Genomic DNA, 17,936 nt, shown 5'->3' on the forward strand with positions numbered 1-17,936 from the left:
TAGGGGACAGGAAGGCCTCTGACCTCTCCCCATCATCCTCAGGGCCAGGAGCAGCTAGTTTTCTGGAATGTTTCTAGACACTAACACTCTTATAACTGGCTCTGAGTCTTTGCCCGCCAGGAAACGCAGGTCTAACTTTGTGGTCTCTCCTTTATCCACATTTCCTCCTCTATTTTGTATTTTGCCTTGAACAATATGTATTTAAGATGCCTCAGATCCTTTTCTTGAAGGAAGCTGGAGAAGGAAAGAAGGAAAGAGAGGCACAGAGCATGTAGACAAGTGACTCAAGAGGGACAATATTCTAAGAGGTCAGGGAATTCAATGGGTTGGTGGCCATGCAAGTGCTGGCTGAGGAGGAGAGCTTTGTGGGAGGCAGGGTTAGCTCTTGACCAGAGATGGGCCACAGTCACCTGAAGGTGCCTTTTTAGTTTATTTCAGGCATTAGTGCCTGATGGTAAGAAAAAAGTGGCTGAATTTCACAAGGGTGTACAAATTATACACATCAGCTAAAAGTTTCACCAAATAACCATTGGGGGCAAAATCCAATATTGTGTACACTGGAAAAGATTACCTTCCAGAACGGAAATAGAAACAGGGCTTGAATGAATTTACTAATAACTATTCTATACTCCCTTGTACTTTGGCTAAATTCCTATGAACAAGTGTAGTTCCTTCAGAAATACAGATTAAATGGAGAAGGATCGTCCCTCCCCTCAAACCCCACTAACTTGATCTGTGTTTGGATGGCTGCTCCCCAGCCTGGAGGGCCCGTGTGTCTGGGGTGTGGAGTACAGGGGCAAGTCTGTCCTGAGCTGGTCCCCAGCGGTTCTCTGTCCAGCCCAAAGCAGTGACTGACTCTCTACCCAGAAAGTGCAAATGTGTTACCCCATCTCCACAGAGCGAATGGGGCCCAGCATATTCATTAGGTATTAACTGTTATCAACTAAATAAAAATTTGGCTGCATCCTGCCTGTGTAGTGCATGCTAATTAATGCTTCCATGAGGACTGAGGCTCCGCTCAGCCCAGGGCCCCCAGGGTGCCTTGCAGTTCCAGAATTATTGAAGCAAAAGAAACCAATTCATCCACTTGGCTCAAATGGAAGCCAGGGAGAAATCTCTCTATTTCTCTCCAAAAATTGCTCTTAATGTAGCCCTGTCTCAGAGCCTAGGTGCCATGGTAACAAAGCCTTCAAATACGTCCCCAGACAGAGCTGACAGAGAAAAACCTGAGACCTTAGCAAATTCCATCTACCCTCGAGGGTGATTCACTTGCTTTGGCAACAAAGCCCATTAAAATGATGATTTCTTGCAATGTGGGTATTTCTCTTTTCTTGAATGGGAGAGCATTAGGTCCACCACAAATGAGTCTTGGATAAAAGCCTGGGAAAGTAGCAGGCAGGATGGCTGTGAAACGCGTTCCCTAAGGATGAGAAATAAGGAACCCCTTAGAGATTTGTGTCCAGAAGAATAAATTCTACTTGGCACAGCAAGTATGGAATTATGGGGCCGGTCAGTCAAGTGAGCTCAGTGGAACTGTTTACAAGTGCTATCCAGCGGAGCTCTGTGCCAGGCATTGCCCTGAAGATAGCTTTAGGAATGCCCACGTAATAAGGAGCCCCTGATACTGAACCACATTCTCATCTGCCTACTACTCCTCAGAGCCACCACTGCCTTCTGTCTGCAAGTGCCCAGAGCAGAAAAGGGGCATCACCTGAAGCAGTGACTCTCAGCAGCCCCCGGCCCTGCTCTGGCACACCTACTAGGAGCCCCTGGCCGTGGGCATTCTCAGTCATTAATGAATAGCTCTTTTGGGTATTTTACACCTTGTCCCCTAAATTTCCTGCATTATTACAATCAACCAGGCGGTAATACTAAGTTCTGTAGCACATACAACCAGCAAACAACTGATCCACCCATCCTCCCTATCACAGACCATCCCACCAGCTGGTATCATAATCATACAGTGAACCTGTGAACAACGGAGGGGTGAGGGGTGCCAAACCACCTGCACAGCACATAACTTTCGACTCTCCCAAAACTTAACTACTAATAGCCTGCTGGATGCCTTACCCCTAACATAAACAGTTGATTGACACATATTTTGTATGTTATGTGCATTATATATGATATTCTTATAATAAAGTAAGCTAGAGAAAAGAAAATGTTAGTAAGAAAATCCTAAGGAAGAGAAAATCCATTTGCAATGCTGTATGTATTCAGTGAAAAAAAATACACCTGTAAGGGGACCCACACGGTTCAAACTGTCTTAGGGGCCACCTGTATTTCTTTATCTTCAGACCCTCAAAGTGCAGCACGCCCAAGCATGATGGTGCAAGGCGACGGAGCGTTCCGTGGCCACCGAGAGAGAAGTCCTGGCATTGTTTCCCTCTGATGTACCCTTGCAGGCTTTCTGATCTTTTTTCAATAGCATTTGATGGGCTTGTGAGTTCTACTGGCTTAATACAGAAGCAAATAATGAGCCAAAGCAATATGAGTCCCCTAAGGGGAAGATGATCTTTTTTTCCTTCTTTAATGAAAAAGGGCACATCAGGAAAGGAGGTTCCGTTTCTCTCGCCGTGCTGAGAGCTGGCCCTGCAAGCTGGCATACATTGTGTTTTTTAGGGAGTGATTGAGCGGCGGCCCTGAGCAAAAACACAATTTACTGAGCTACCTGAGAACAGCATTTCTCCGCTCTCCCCTGACCCTCTGAACTCACCAGCGGCGGAGAATAACGTCGAAGGCCGTGCCAGGTCGTGGGGGTGATGGATGGCTCCAAAGAGACTGGGGCCTGGAGGACGGCTCAGGAACTCGGGTTTCAGTCCGAAGTCCAGTTTATGTGGGTCTGACTGCATCTGTTTCTAAAGCAGCCAGGGGGGGAAAGATGACGTCCCCAGAGGAACGGCAGGAAAGAAGGATGTTAATGAAACGACTGAGACTGAGAAAGGAGACTGGCTGGTGACATGGGCCTCCCAGCCCCGGTCACATATCAGTTTATGGACGCCCTGAGGACACGGCAGCCCACACACCAGTTAAGCCCCAGCGCCCAGCAGGCGGGTCAGCCCGAGAGCGGGCAGCAGGGCTTGCACTGGGAGCACCTGTCTCTCAAGTCAGAATGCCAAGCGGTGAAGTCAGTGCTCTGTCTATGAGGTTACGTGGTTTGAGGAGTGAAATCCCATCGTTACTCACTCAAACTTCCACCCTTCCAGAGTAGCTGATTATTCACTGTGAAGGCCCATTTCAGCAAGTTTTTAAATGATAGAATTGTAAAGCTCATTTTATGAGGAACTCTGCACGAATAATCTTCTGAGCAAATTAATTGTTTAATGACTCTGTAACATACTCTAATAGATCACAGTACATTAGGAACTGAAAGTTATGAAGAAATATTTGCATGCCTACAAGCTAATTTTCAAATGATCACTGTTACATCTTTTAAAAAACCAAACAAACTAAGTAGGGTTATTAATTTAACTAATAGGGGTCTTTGCCTACTCTCCCCAATTACTAAAGAGGAGACCAGTCCAGACCAGAAAACCACCAAGAACCTCTCTTACTGTGAAGTGCTCGCCATCAACTGCAATCACTCCGTTTCCTCTCATTTACGCCGCCGCCGCCCTCGGGCCCACCTGTCAGCTCACCTTCCTCTAAGGCTGCAGAGCTCGGCTCCTCATCTGCTTCCCAATCCCTTATCCTGCCATCCTTCATTTTTTAAATGCAAATGTCAATCTTATTTTTATACTGTAGCAATATATACTTGAAGATGAGATAACAACTCAAAAATTATTTAAAATAGCAAATTATTCTTTTTTATTTTTGTCAACTACAGTTTCATTCAATATTATTTTATATTAGTTTCAGGGGTACAGCATGGTGGTTAGACAACCACGTACTTTACAAAGTGCTCCCCCTGATATTTCCAGTGCCCGTCTGGCTCCATAGAGTTATTACAATATCACTAAAAGAAGAACTGTATTTCCTACCCAGCATCATTTTTCAGGCCTGCAGCCCTCTCAAACGGTGTAATTTCAACGTTGCCCCCTCTTCCTGATTCTCAATAGCCCTCTCTGAATCAGCTTCACACCCCCTTGGATAAGCACCAACGCCCGCCCTCTCGGCCCTGGGGCCGGAGGCTCCGCGTTTCCCTGCCTTCGTCACCACCTCCCCACTCTGCAGTCTGTCCTTCCTCACAGCCCTTAGCCTGTTCTGACTCTCCCACTTCCGATCCCTCAGACTCATCTGATGCTCTCAGTCCCTCTGGCTCCAACTCCACCTCAGACGCCCTCTTGTTCTGCTACACATAAATCCTTGCCCCGCTGTACAGGACAGTCAGTAGGCTGCCATCTGATCCAGCGTGTGTGAGGATCGGAGACAAGTGTGCTAGTCCCTTAGTGCTGAGGGTCACGATCCCACTCATCCATCATACCTATTTAGAATGGAACCTACCTGAGCACCTCAAGCAGGATGCCATCCCCCTTGGAAGCAGACAGCACATTTACCATTTTTTATGCACGCATTGACCCTCACTACTGAACTCTAAGCAACTAAACCCTCAGACAGAAGGGTGCCCTCTGAGCCTGGCACAGTGAGGAGCCTCAGGCAGTAGGCTCTCTCAGGAAACATTTGGTGGGTGACTAAAGGAATGAGTAAATGAATGTTAGAGAAAAGGACAATGTAATTTCTGCTCAAATCCACAGGGAGTTCTGTCATGGAAATCCCACTATAAAGTAAGAGCCAAACCCCAAGACAAAGCTTCTAATTCACTATAAATCTATAAAAATCTTTTGAATGGCTCCTTTAATTTGGTTGCCAAATTATTTAGTGCTAATATTGCACGGCACACAGCACAGTTCCATTAACCACAAGTTAGGTCCATGAAGCAAAACGGCACCAGGGGACTGCAGAGAGTGTGCCGGAAAGGGGAAGAACAGCCATCTCATGTGTAAGAGGTCTTCCTAACTGAACTGGGGTAATGACGGTTTCAGCCACCGGGGCATGTTCATGGACAAGAAGTTGCTGGAAGGGCACATACACATCACATCCCTCATCTCTTAACCAAAGGAGTCACAGGAGGACGAGACTTACCTACCCTTCCTCTAACTACATCCGCTGGAACAGAGAGCGCACTGAACTAGCATCAAAATCTAGTTAGCTCTACAAAGTATGCACATTTTCTAATGAAGCTAAACTGTAAGGTTTCTAATTAAACCTTGCCTAAAAATAAAGTGAGCAAAGCTCACTGATAGGATGCTATGAGAAAGAGCAGGCATTTGACATCAGAGCAAATATCTTGGTGGCCTCATTTACTGAAGCTGGCTTTTAAAAAATCATTTACCCATTTAAACAAGCAAGCAAGCAAACAAACAAACAAACAAACAAACAAACAAACAAACATTTCTGTAGGGACTAGCTCTCCCTCCATGCTTATCACTATCTTTCATAATTCTCATATTAGCTCCCAAATGCTGTTAGGAATAAAAGCTTATTATTTGAAAAATGGATTAACTGAAGCCTACTGGAATTACTGGATTGATTGTTTCCCCCCATTTTTCTACGCACAGTTACCCAGACTGTAAACGTGCAGACTGCAAAGTCCGCACTTGTCAGTTACTTTGCTCTGTAAGCTGACCAGCAGTGCCACAGCTGGTCACCTGGGGAAGTCCCTGATCACTTCCCTATCGTATCTCAACAGCCTGGCAAAGCGTGCACTGTATGCACCTGTGGCATGAGAACAGATGAAAAAGAGAAATCACCTGCAGACAGGTAAGGTGACTAACTGGCCAGACGGTGGTTCTGACAAGTACTGACTGTATTCTCACCTCTGGCACGGGTCATCGGGAGGACTAATGGGGGGCGGGAAGGTCGCTGCAAACAACATACTACTTCTGGAAGAGTCATTTTCAATACCATGTGCATTGCTAATGGGAGTTCTGTAGCATCATCTAGATCTTATATTACTAGAACATTTTTCCAAAGCCATAAAATGAAAAGAATACACCCACTGTTACAGGAAAAAAAACTTGCACGTATAGGTCTGCCTGCTTGGCTCTGCCCCACCTCTGATGCCCCCCTGCTCTGCTACCAACCCCGTCTCCTGTACAATAAAGTCAACGAGGAGGCGCCTGGCCTACAAATTTCCCCAAAACATTTATTTTAGGAGTTAATCTACCTGTGTTTTGCCATATATAATGCACACGTTTTTGCCCAAATTTCTGAGGGGAAAGAAGGGTGCACATTATACATGGGCAGTGCCTGAAATACCTTGTATCTGCTCTTGTGTTTCATAATTATTTGTTACATAAAATTTCTTGTACCATAATATGTTTAAAAATAAAAGTTAAACTTCCTTTATAATACAAATACAAGCATCTGAATATAAATAAATAATTGAATTAAAAAATTAAAATGAAATATTTCTTCCTGAAAATTTGGGTCAAAGACAGGGGTGTGCATTATACATAGGAACACAGCATACAGGGCAAAATGCAGTATATTTAAGCTCTTCAGATCAATAAGATGATAAAAATCATTTTTAAAGGAAAAAATCATCCGAGTTACCAGTTTGCTTTTGTATTGTGCCTTTGCTGGTGGTTTCCCTAATTGGTAGTAAGATTTCCAAATAGCTTTTCCAAGAGAGACTTGATCCTCCGCAGGGAGGCCACTCGCCCAGGAGCCTAGGTGCCCCGATGCCCCACCCCCAAGGCCAGGAAGGCAAGACTGACCTTGACTTTCTGTTGGTGATGGTAGATCTGCCAGGCAATGTGAACATGCATAGCACACCACTTCCCTGGTTTCTGAAACAAGAAATAGCGGTGTGGTCAGAAGGAAGACCTTTCAGAGAAAACCGCCTTCAATTTCCCCAAAGCCTTCAGCAGATTTTGGCTACAGAGGCTTTTTTCTTTTTCTTTTTTTTCTTCACGAAACAAGAGTGCTTTGTACGCTCCAAGTGCCTGCTGTCAGCAGCTCTCCGGCGGCGCCCAGGCCCCAGGGAGCCAGAGTCAGCGCCTCATCCTCCCGCGGGGGCCAAGCTGGCAGCAACTCCTCAGAAAACGGCGCTGACAAGGACCTCCCCGGTCACCCAGGATAGGACAGCACAAGCCCAAAGCCCACGTTGTGTCTCTTCTCTATTTCTTTTCTGGTGCCAGCTGGCAGGCCAGGGAGAGCTCAGAGCCCCACTTAACAAATGTGGCCATGCTATGATGCAAATGGGCTGTTCAGAAGGGCTAATTAGTGAATGTCTGTGAATCAGTTTAAAACAAGAGAGGGTCTCGAACCTGTGTAACCTCTCCCAGCGCTGGCTTTTCTTTACCCCCAAAGCAAGGCAAAGAAATTCACCACACTTCTATTGAAGCCCAGTTCCTATAAGTGCTTCCTTGAGTTGTCAACTACCCATTCGTGTGCACAGGCAATGCCCTGTTCTATGTAAAAAATGGAAAAGAACAAAGGCAAGAACTCAGTCCTTCCTACTCTCTAGACTTCTTCACACACCAATTTCCTCCTCTGCCCTCTGGGAGTGTATCAAGCCATGGCTCCCACACTATTTCAGGGCCTGCTTTACAAGCCTGGAGTCACTGTGGGTGCGCTCTGTCTCACCACCGGGAGGTCGGGGACCCCCTGTTCCCGCCTCATTTGTAATGTGATCTACCCAGAGGCTCCCAATGCTCACCCAGTGAGGAGAGGATGGGTGAGGGGTGAGAGGGAACGATGCCCCAATCCTATGTGGACTAAGGCCAGATACTTCTGGTTTTTATGCAAAAGAGCTGATTCTGAAATATATACTTAAATCCAAGTCTGGGGTCAGTTTTCCTCTTTTGTAATGAAATTATTTGTGTCATTAGAAATCGTAAGTGATGACAGAATCCTTTTTTTCCCTTTTGGAAAAACTGAATTATATTACTTTACACACCAAAAATGGGTTAAGTATAGCAGGAAGTATACTATCTATCCCTCTTCCGTCCAACTACCCACCTTCTCTCCCCACCCCAACCAACCAAGTTGGCCAGCTTTTACTCAGAGGTCGTCTGCTGGCCACTCTCCAGACTCCAAAGCTGTTAACAAACCAAGGCTTAAAGGAACTCTGTTCTGCGCCGGAGAAACAGGCTGAATGTCTGCGACAAGTGAACACCACTTGCTGCAGAAGGAGGTGGCCTCCAGCCAACGTGAACGCACCCTGATATGTGTATTTTCTAGGTGTGAGAGAGACAGCAGAACTTCTCATTTTAGCCTGTAGCTTAATTCTTTCTCTTTAGGTTCCCACTAGTCAACCCTCTTACCAGACCTGCTAACCAGAGAATCTGACTCAGTTGAATCTTATCTGTTAGTTTTACCTCGATAGCCTGGCTTCCTGTAACACCAAAGCAAGAACAATTCAGGCCGTTTCAATCACACTACCTGAGAAGCCCACCCCCACACAAGTGTCATCCCAACACTTCTTTCCAACGTTTCCATGGCCTGGCTCCTCATAATGGATTTGTCTTTTTAACCCACAAGGAGTCACACAGAGGTTGCAAAAACAGTTCTAGAAGAAGCTTTCTTACCCTTAACATAGGTCTGAAAGGATCTGTCAACTGTGAAGAGAAAATGACAACTTGGTTACATGCCTGTCACTCAAACAATTGCTCTAATTAACAAATTTGTAGTGCTTCATTAGGAGGGGAAATTAAAATGTTAGAATTTTACTTTTAAATGAAGCCCTTTTAGAGAATAATTAACCCATTTTCACACTATCAAAAGTGCCAAATGTCCCCTCCCCCACGTCACAAGCCTCGGTGCATCCACATTGACAAGCCCCCTGAACAAGTTCAATCAGCAGCAGTTTGCCCTCTGGCAACATCATCTGCTCACACTACACGTCTGGGGAGGTTCCCTGTCCGGAGCAGCAGCCTGTCCACACCACACGGAGCGGGCCTCAGGGAGAGTGACCCTCAGGCCACGGGCGTGGGAGGCTGGGTACTGACGGGTACCTGGGGGCAGGCGCCCTCTGGGCACACAGCAGAATGGGGCTCTCTCCACCAACACCCTCAATTCGAGGGCTGCACGTCACCGAGAGGTATGAGACATTTTAAAGAAGTTCACTAAATGTCATAAAAATACTTACATAGTTGAGTCATTTTAAACTTCTACCTAACTCTGGTCATCAATTTCTGACTGCCCTTACCCAGGGAAAAAGACAATATTGTAAAGGTAATCACTTTGCACATTTACTACAATGAATGTAAATAACAATCAATGAAACAAGATTACATATATCGTATAGCTTTAAATTCTTCGTTGAGAGTAGGCAGAGGTGTACATTATGAATAAACAACATAACCACAGCGTAATGGGTATTTTATTTCGCTCCAGATCACAAAAGTGGAGGACCAGAGGAGCAGGGCAGCACAGTGGCTTCCTGACCCCCGGGGAGCGGGGCATGTGTCCTGACTTCCGGGAACAATAAATGCTCACTGCGTTTCCATTCAAAACATTTTACAGCTGTTTCTTTTGTGTGAGAGAAATTTAAGGAAATACAGGCTGAGAAGATGGGTCGAACAGTAACTGCACAAGCTCACAGGTGGAATTTCTGATCTCGGACAGTAAGCCACTCCTCTGTCCTCCCTTCAGCACACTGTGCGGCCAAGGCAGAGCAGAAGAGATTTTATTTTCTAAGACTAACCGGCATTTTCTCCCGCAAACGAGAAGGAACATCACTCGGATAAGCTACAGGAGGTGCGAGCACTGGTTGGCCGTCCCGTGCAAACCACCCCCACGTTACCTGAGGCCAAGCCTGACTTCCTACGTACCCTCGGGTCCTTTTGGAGCAGAGTGTGCGGGACTGTCCCAGGTCGAGCAGCGACATCGATAGGGTTGGAGGTCTGCGAATTAACCAGACCACAGCTTAGGAAGCACGCAACGTGAGCCATGAAAGCAAGGTCTTTCTTTCACTCCAAATTACAGAAGTCAAATGTTGTTTTCCTTTTTTCAATGACAGTTTGCATTCAGTAATATTTTGTATAATTTCAGGTATAGAGCAAAGTGGTTAGACAATCATATACTTTACCAAGCGTTTTCCCAGATAATCCCAGCATTCCAGACCCACCTGGCCCCATACGCAGTCATCAGAATATTACTGACGACATTCCCCACTCGGTACTTTACATCCCTGTGACTATTTTGTGATGACCAACTTGTACTTCTCAGTCCCTTCACTGTTCTCACGCTGCCCCCACTCCCCAGTGTTTTGTTTTCAGTCGGAATACAAGAGTTAACAGACTCATTTTACTCCGTGATCACACAGGCTCTTCGTCAGGACCTGCACCCTATTCTCTCACGGGCCGGGCCAGAGACCACCCTCTCCAGCCACAGCATCCAGGCACAGAGAGGTCACACTCTGCTGATTGTGGGACCAAAAAGCAGAGGACCACCACTTGGAAGTGCTGCCCTGACACCCACTTTCTGCCGAGTTACTCACAGCCCTGTCATTGTGCTTTTTGCTTTATCACCAAACAAACATTCCAAGAAATGCTTAAGTGAACATCATCATAATTTGCTCTATCAGGTGCTCCTCATCAGAATGACTGGAAGTGTTTTACAGACATTAAGCTAACCCTCTAAATTTTAACGGGCAGACAATAACAAGGAATTACACTCAGTAATTACTCATTAGCAGTGGTGGAAATGGAACAAGAGAACCTAATTTAGGGACCACACAGACTTACATTAAATGATTTCTAAAGTAATTCTGCTTCATCTTTCCTATTCCCACACCATTCTTCAATCTCATCAATAACTCCAACCTTATCTGTAGGCTTTTGTCCTTTGAATTAACAATGATGGCAACAAAAAGCCTACTTCTGGCACAAGCAGCCATTACTTTCTAGCAGGTAAAAGGTCCAGAAAATTTTTCACCAGGTATTTTATTTAAGAAATCACAAGTTCTAAGAATCCCTTCACAGGGGGAAGTCAACCTGTGGGGGGGAAGAGCTCAGGTTTAGGCACAAAACCTGCAGGGAGAAGGAAAAAAAGAAAGAAAAGAAAGGAAAGCAATCAGCGGCTGTACAACCAACAATTAAGCTGGAGTGTTAACAGACTGATTTGCATACATATGAAGAACTCCACTAATGAACTGCAATCTGCATATTCAATCAGTAACGTGGCCTGGAAAGGCCTATTTCAACTCCAGGAGAGACACTTTCTTGCCCAGATGTAGTTTTCTGTGTGATTGGATAATTGTGAGTGAGGGAAATAGTCTAATTTATTAAATGACCTACCAGTCTGTTTGGGGACGCACGAGAGATTTGTTGCAACCGAGAGGGGACAGACCAGGGTCTGAGGGAGTGTAGTAACGAGCAGATGGGGGAAGGAGTGTAAACACCACCATCATTTTATCCTAAGACGGGAGGTGTTTAGCATGGCCATTGGAGAAGCCCCAGGTATATATAACCTGGTTTATAAGCTGCAATCCTGTGCAGGTAAATGTGATTTCTAAGGTGTAGCCATCCAACCCCTAATGCTTTTTAATTTCTTCTCTGATTTCTAGTATTAAAGCAACATGTCTTTGGAAATGTACTATGTGCTTATCCTGCGGCACTCTGGCCCAAAATTGGGCCCAGCTTTGTCTAAGAAATGAGATGGGGGAAAAAATAAACAACCAAAAATTATACACAGCAAAATTTCCCACTTTCAAATCTTAGAATGGTTCCTTACAACAGAAGTACATTTTGCTTTTCTGCATGAAAATAAAGTAGAGGCTGTAGCAGCTTTAAAGTCACAAAAAGGTAGGGTTCTGAGAATTCCTCCTCAATACTGGCTCTCAGTAGCATACCACTGACTAGGGAGAAAAGCACACAGTTATTATAAAGGGTAAATGTTAACCTCACACTAGGATGTCGGTAAGTGACGACAGAGCCTTGACCTTGGCCACTGTGAAGGTGCAGATAAGGGGTGGGAGGACCGAGTGAGGGCAGAGGGGGAGAGGAGTCCAAGGAAGGGAGGTGCGCTCTCTCCACTGGCAGGTGGACCCTATTTGCAGACAGATGGGGCTGAGGGGAAAATGAGGAAGAATAAATGGGAGCATCTTCCCTTTCTGTAGTTAAAAAGATACAATTTTAGTTTGAAACCTTGTTCCTCCCTTCTGTTCAAATCAATAAAGGCTCACCTTTGTATCTTTGCTAATGATACATACCTCAAGGACAACCTGTGCACATGTATCTGACCTTTGATCGAGTTCCTGACCAGAGACTTGTGTCCACTATATTGGTGCGAGACATATACATATGTTCTGAAATTTTTTAAAGAGCACAGAAAATCCTGGATCGACTGAGATTACATGGGTAGTACAAATTGAAAATTAAATTTGGCTGAAGTTTCAAATGAAACGGACTTTTAAAAAATACTCTCACTCGAATCCCAATGGTCACTTCGGATCAGAAAAATTACAGGCGAGACAATGTGGAACCCACCCACACACTTAGCCTGAGGCTCCAAGTACCAACGAGCTCATGTGTTTCCACTGTAAGGTTCTTACCTTCGGCTGAAATGCTCCTTGTAGTGATCCAAAAGGGCCAGTGGGTGGAATCATTGGGGGGATGCCCGAGACTGCAGGAGGGTAGGAATGGAAGAGCTGCGGCCAAAGATGGAGAGGGAGAAAAAGCTTTTAGCAGGAGGCAAATGATATACTCCAATTCCCTTCCCACAGAAAGACATCAACATTAGCAAGCCAAGTAATCTCAGTTCGATGCTATTAGTCAAGAAGCCATGATGAAATGATCACACAGATGTGCCATGAATGCTTAACTCGGAAACTTAAAAGTAGTTCAGAATCAATCAGCCAACAAATGACGTCCCAGATGAGGGCATCATTAGAAAGGGAGCTTTTCTAATTATTAATTGTTAAATCAGATACCAGTCCTAAACGGTGGGAGATTTTAATGCATATCAAAAACAGGAGGGGTGCTGAGCTGAATAAGATGCCCAGAAAATTACAAGTTAATTAGAAAAAGAAAAAAAGAAAAGGAAAAAGAAGGAAGCAAAAGAAGCAAGTCTTTATGAGTTCCAGGATTTTATATCATTAAAACTCAATTAGTACTTTTAGATTTTTAATAGTTTGAGGAAATGAGAAAATATTCACAATCCTTGCTTCATTAGGTTGTTCTAGAAGTGGCAGTTCCAGAGGACAATTTAATTGTCTCATCTAAAATGACAAATATTTGTGGAAGGGTAAAATAAGAGGACTCACTATAGATTTTCAGGGGAGCTGCCTACTTTTCTGTATGATGGACAAGCTCATGGGAGGCTACTCAAGCCAAGCCCTGACGTGAAGCCACTCAGTGAAGGGAGAAGAATGATTCTGAATTAAGTACATAAATTGTCTTGAACTAATAGTTTACAGACAACACAATGGAGGAAAGAAATATATGGCAACAGCGAAGACAATGCAAACACATCTTTCCCTCCTCCTAGAAACATAGTATTTTTGAAATTCTACTGCTCTGGTTCCTCCTCTGACCAAATCACCATACAGATATTTCAGTAACACCCTGCCCATACGATTGCGTGATATGTCAAAAGTACAACAGTAACTCCAGTTTTTCCTAATACTGCATTTATGTTCCCAGCTATCTCTAGGGAATGACTGACACCCACATTTTACAATCCTGCCTGTGTTCAGAGCGCATTCTTATTCTGTTGGTCTTTTATTTAACTTTGCTCCCTTCAATGATGCAGCAAAGTTTTTCAGGCTAATTGATATTGAACTAAATCCACTTAAACAGTGATTGCAAGCCAAGTGCCCTCATTGAAAACTATGTTTAAGTCTAAAATTGTGTTTTAGATACTTGAGTGCATTGCATCTTAATTCCCCTTATAACGTCCTAATCCCCAAAGCGGGACGACTAAGTACTTCACATATTACCCACTATAACTAATAATATGAAATAACTCTCCCACAGAACACTGTATGAAGCAGAGTAATTAAATACATGCCACACTAAAACACACTCAAATTTCTATTACTCTGCCTCCAGGTGGGTATTTTTACTTTAATGTTTTCAATAACAAACTGCTGTTCTCACCATTTTCCTTTTGCCTGATTCTGTTAGTGACCCTCTTAGAATATGGTTAACTATCCCACCAACCTTGACTAAAAATCTGCAGTACCTAAGCAATAAAGCACAAACCTTCCAAATAATCAGGCCCCCCCTTCCCCGGCTTTCTGCCCATCTGCAATCTAGAACTCTCTGTGCAATATGCACATAAAAAGGCACTGCACCTTGTTCTAGGAAGTAAATCTGAGTCACCTGCTGAGTACACTAAACTTTCTCTAGGATGACTTTGTTAGCTGGTCCTTCATTTAAATCAGCAAGACACTGACAAAGGGCAGAGATCTGATGCTTATTAAGATGGCTTCATTCATGAAACAGACCCAAAGAGGAAACCCACAGGCCTGCTGGATTGTCAAGTCTACTCAAAATGCGTTTGTCTCCCGGCACCCACCGAGCACACAGTGCTGGGACAGTGGCGTGGGTGCGCTGGCACTTCAACTACCTTTCCTCGTCCCTTTCTGAAGAGGCCTTCCTCAGGTTATTTCTGAATATCTCTAGAGTGATTTCTCATTTTTTCTAGTATTTTCTAGTCTTGACTTCTCAGCTACACTCAGGACTACTACAGTGTTTAATTACTTGGTTCTAAGTATGAATGAATTCACAGCACTTGGATAATCTATTAAGCAGCATTCAAATAATAGAACTATCTAAAAATCAAAGCAAGAATAGTTGAGGATGGTGAATCAACATGGCTACAAGCAATTAATAACCTTCCTTCTTCCTGGTTTCATTAAGAAAACACAAATAAACCACTGAGCAAATTTAAACTTGCAAAATTTAGGGTAAACATGATGCAGTATTCACTCCATAATCAAAATATCGTGATAAGATGTTCAAGGTCTTTGTACACAGAGAAGTCATTGTTCTATAAGTAACTTAACATTACATTTAGGTTGGTAGCAATTTCAGTTCCAGACCATACTCTTAAAATTGTGTAAAACAAGTATTCTTTTTAATAAAGAAGAATGAGCTTAAAGAGAAAAAATCAAACATTTCAATTTTAAGACCCCTTTTTATTTAAACATCTTCAGATTTATTCAATTGTAACAAGCTCAGGAAAACAACACCAGCCAGGTGCAAGAGGGCTCTGCATTTAGTTTAAAATCCTGCTGTGTGAAGAGCTGTAAGTGGGAAAAAAAGAGATTTCTGTTTGGAGGAAATAATTCAAATGGAATTCCAGGAATTCTGTGGACATGATTATTTCAAGTGATGACTGAAACCCTGTGATTTCAGACTCTCCTGAAACTACAGCGATTCGACTGCAGATGCTCCCTTGTCAGGACAGACACCTGGCTTCCAGTGAAGTTCAACTTTGCTTTCAAGTCTTAGGAGTACTTATGATCTTTTGATTCCAAAGCTGATACTGCATCTTTACCCAAAAGCAAATGTCACAAAAGCAAGCATCAAAAGTGATGAGGAGCAATGGGAATTCTTGCGAAGATGATTAAGGAAAGCTGCTGGTCATTTACTGATCTGTGGTGAGCACAAAAGATGGAAAGCAGTTACATTGAATGCGTAGCATGGTAATAAGACTCACACTGTGCCGGTAGAATGGGTCAACTTTTGTAGGGTATTTGTCAAACTGCAAAGGGATCAAAGCAAAAGCTAGTTACTTAAAGGATCTACATTTGTGTTCACTGCTTCAGTGGAGGCTGCCCTAAGCAAGCGTCTGGTCATAACATTGTCACCAGGCTCTACAACCTCATCGTACGTGAAACCATTCTGAGCTCCTGAGTCACTCTGACAAGAAACCAACAACAGTGAAAAAACAAAGTGAAAACCCACATGGTATATTTAGGTCCTGGCCGCACTATTGTGTCTCTTTCTATTCAGTATTCAGAGACTGGCACAAACCAAACATCTGACCTGGAGAAAAGAGGTAATTATTGAGACAAATCAGAGAGAAGTGAGCACTTGGTCTGATTTATCCAGAGAATTCTCTCCATTTTCATCTTCACCTTGGCAGAAGAATTGTACATTCAGCTGTCTTCCCAAATGTATTACACCCAAATACAAAGCAATTTGGACTAGGTCTTATAACGTTTCTTTTGAGCAGAAAAGAGTATATACCATTGTTTCCTCTAAATCATGTCATCATCGGGTGCCGTGACTCCCTTCCATTTGGTGTAAGCATTTATGAAACAACTCATTCAGGCTGTGGCATAAACTCTTTCCCAACATAACAAGCCCTTAAAAGTGTAACTTTTGAGAGGTCTAGTTCCTCCAGAAAAAAAGATTAGGATCTGCTATGAGAAACAATTTTGGTACCAAAGCCTCATCTCAAATCTTCTAAGTAAAATTTATACAATAAACTTTAAAATATACATTGAAAAATTAAGTTGAGCCCTGGCTGGTGTGTTTCAGTGGATTGAGTGCTGGCCTGCGAACCAAAGGGTCGCTGGTTGGATTCCCAGTCAGGCCACATGCCTGGGTTGCAGGCCAGGTCCCCAGTAGGGGACACACAAGAGGCAACCACACACTGATGTTTCTCTCCCTTCCTTCTCCTCTTTCTAAAAGTAAATAAACAAAATCTTTAAAAAAAAGAAAAGATAAAGTTGAAAAAATGGAGGAGAGCGAGGGAAGAGAGGCAACACAGTTTGGTAAAGGGAATGTCTTTTAAAATCATGGAATTGAAATATTTTCTCACAGTGCCTAGAGTAATTGCCTGAAGATCAAGTATTTAACATTTTAAAAAGTTAAGTAAACCACTTTTATACTCACTGTGATGGATAGGGCCCTATTTCAGGACATTTAGCATCCTAATAGAGCACTATTCATTACAGATCCTAAGTTACAAAAAAACATCCTAACTAGTTCTCCCAGCATGTCCTAGACCCCAGTCAAGAGCAAGAACATGGTTGCTGCCAGTGGTATCTCTTACCACAGGCTGAGCTCTGTCGCTGCAGGGCGCGTGGCTCCCTGACCGCTTGCTGACAGCACAATACCAGACTGGCACCGCCTTATGGGATACAAGAAATTAACACTCCCAGCATCTGAAAGGGCAGGGCACCCCACACAGTCCAAATCTCCTGACTGCTTTCTCCCCTCCTTAGCCTCCTCCTGACATTTCTTTGTTAGTACTTGGTACAAAGCACTAACAGATTTTTATATCTGGTGGCAAGCCTCTAGCATATTCAGGAAAACAAAATTACCCTTTAGGTCAAGTTAACTGCCAACATTGGGTGTGACTATGTTGAGGGCACCTAGGACGTTTAGATAAAATGCACCCACAGTGCTACATATAACTCTAGAAAAAAGTTCTTACTTCAGGCCCAGGGTCAGTGCTGGCAGGAGCAGACACCCGCCCTTCTTTCCAGCAAAGATGGACAGGGCCAAGGAAGCCCCCTAGACGGCTATCATCCCCCTCTCATCTCCTGCCCCTAGCAGCCCGCTCCAACCCCACCGTGCTGCATAAAAGAGTCGTGCTCTACTTATCCTCACATTTCTGCCTGGGGTACGCACCATGGGAGGTGCTGGCGTCGGCATGATGGCGGTGGGCGGGATGGCGTGGGGGAAGGGCGTGAAGGTGTGCTGGTGCGTGTGCTGGTGCGTGTGCTGGTGCTGGTGCTGGTGCTGGTGGAACTCGGTCCGCAGGTAGGGCGGGGGGCCCAGGGAAGCCCCGCGGTCAGCACTCTGAGAGGCCAGGAAACGTGTGTTCAGTTCCTGTCGCAGGATGTCTTGCTCTGGAGAAGAAGGAAGGGGAGAGCATGACGCCTTTTCTTGTAACAGCAATTTTCTTCAGAACAGGACATCCAAACACTTTACTAGGGAGGCGTCAGGACTGAGGGCTCGGGTCATGAGGCTTTGTGGGGACAACCAACCCGGCTGACGATGATGAGAACATCAAGTTAGACTGAG

The 17,936-nt window shown here is 44.3% G+C and overlaps 1 protein-coding gene across 3 annotated transcripts in view; it reads right to left on the minus strand.

Annotated features, from left to right (window-relative positions):
* The window catches only part of AUTS2 (activator of transcription and developmental regulator AUTS2), a 1,150,881-nt gene that overhangs the window by 8,457 nt on the left and 1,124,488 nt on the right, over positions 1-17,936 (minus strand). The window contains exons 9-16 of one of the 3 annotated variants that reach the window (XM_045819367.1): positions 17,541-17,761; positions 16,960-17,037; positions 15,616-15,660; positions 12,503-12,598; positions 9,780-9,851; positions 8,535-8,564; positions 6,720-6,791; positions 2,717-2,858 (exon numbers count right to left, since the gene is read on the minus strand). In XM_045819367.1, coding sequence (XP_045675323.1) covers positions 2,717-2,858; positions 6,720-6,791; positions 8,535-8,564; positions 9,780-9,851; positions 12,503-12,598; positions 15,616-15,660; positions 16,960-17,037; positions 17,541-17,761 — 756 coding nt within the window. Of the gene's footprint in view, positions 1-2,716; positions 2,859-6,719; positions 6,792-8,534; positions 8,565-9,779; positions 9,852-12,502; positions 12,599-15,615; positions 15,661-16,959; positions 17,038-17,519; positions 17,762-17,936 lie in introns of all 3 variants that reach the window. The other 2 variants (XM_045819369.1, XM_045819368.1) reach the window with 2 other exon arrangements.

This window comes from Phyllostomus hastatus, unplaced genomic scaffold (assembly GCF_019186645.2).
Source record: "Phyllostomus hastatus isolate PE091 unplaced genomic scaffold, TTU_PhHast_1.1 phas_scaffold_385, whole genome shotgun sequence".
Taxonomy (NCBI): Eukaryota; Metazoa; Chordata; class Mammalia; order Chiroptera; family Phyllostomidae; genus Phyllostomus; species Phyllostomus hastatus.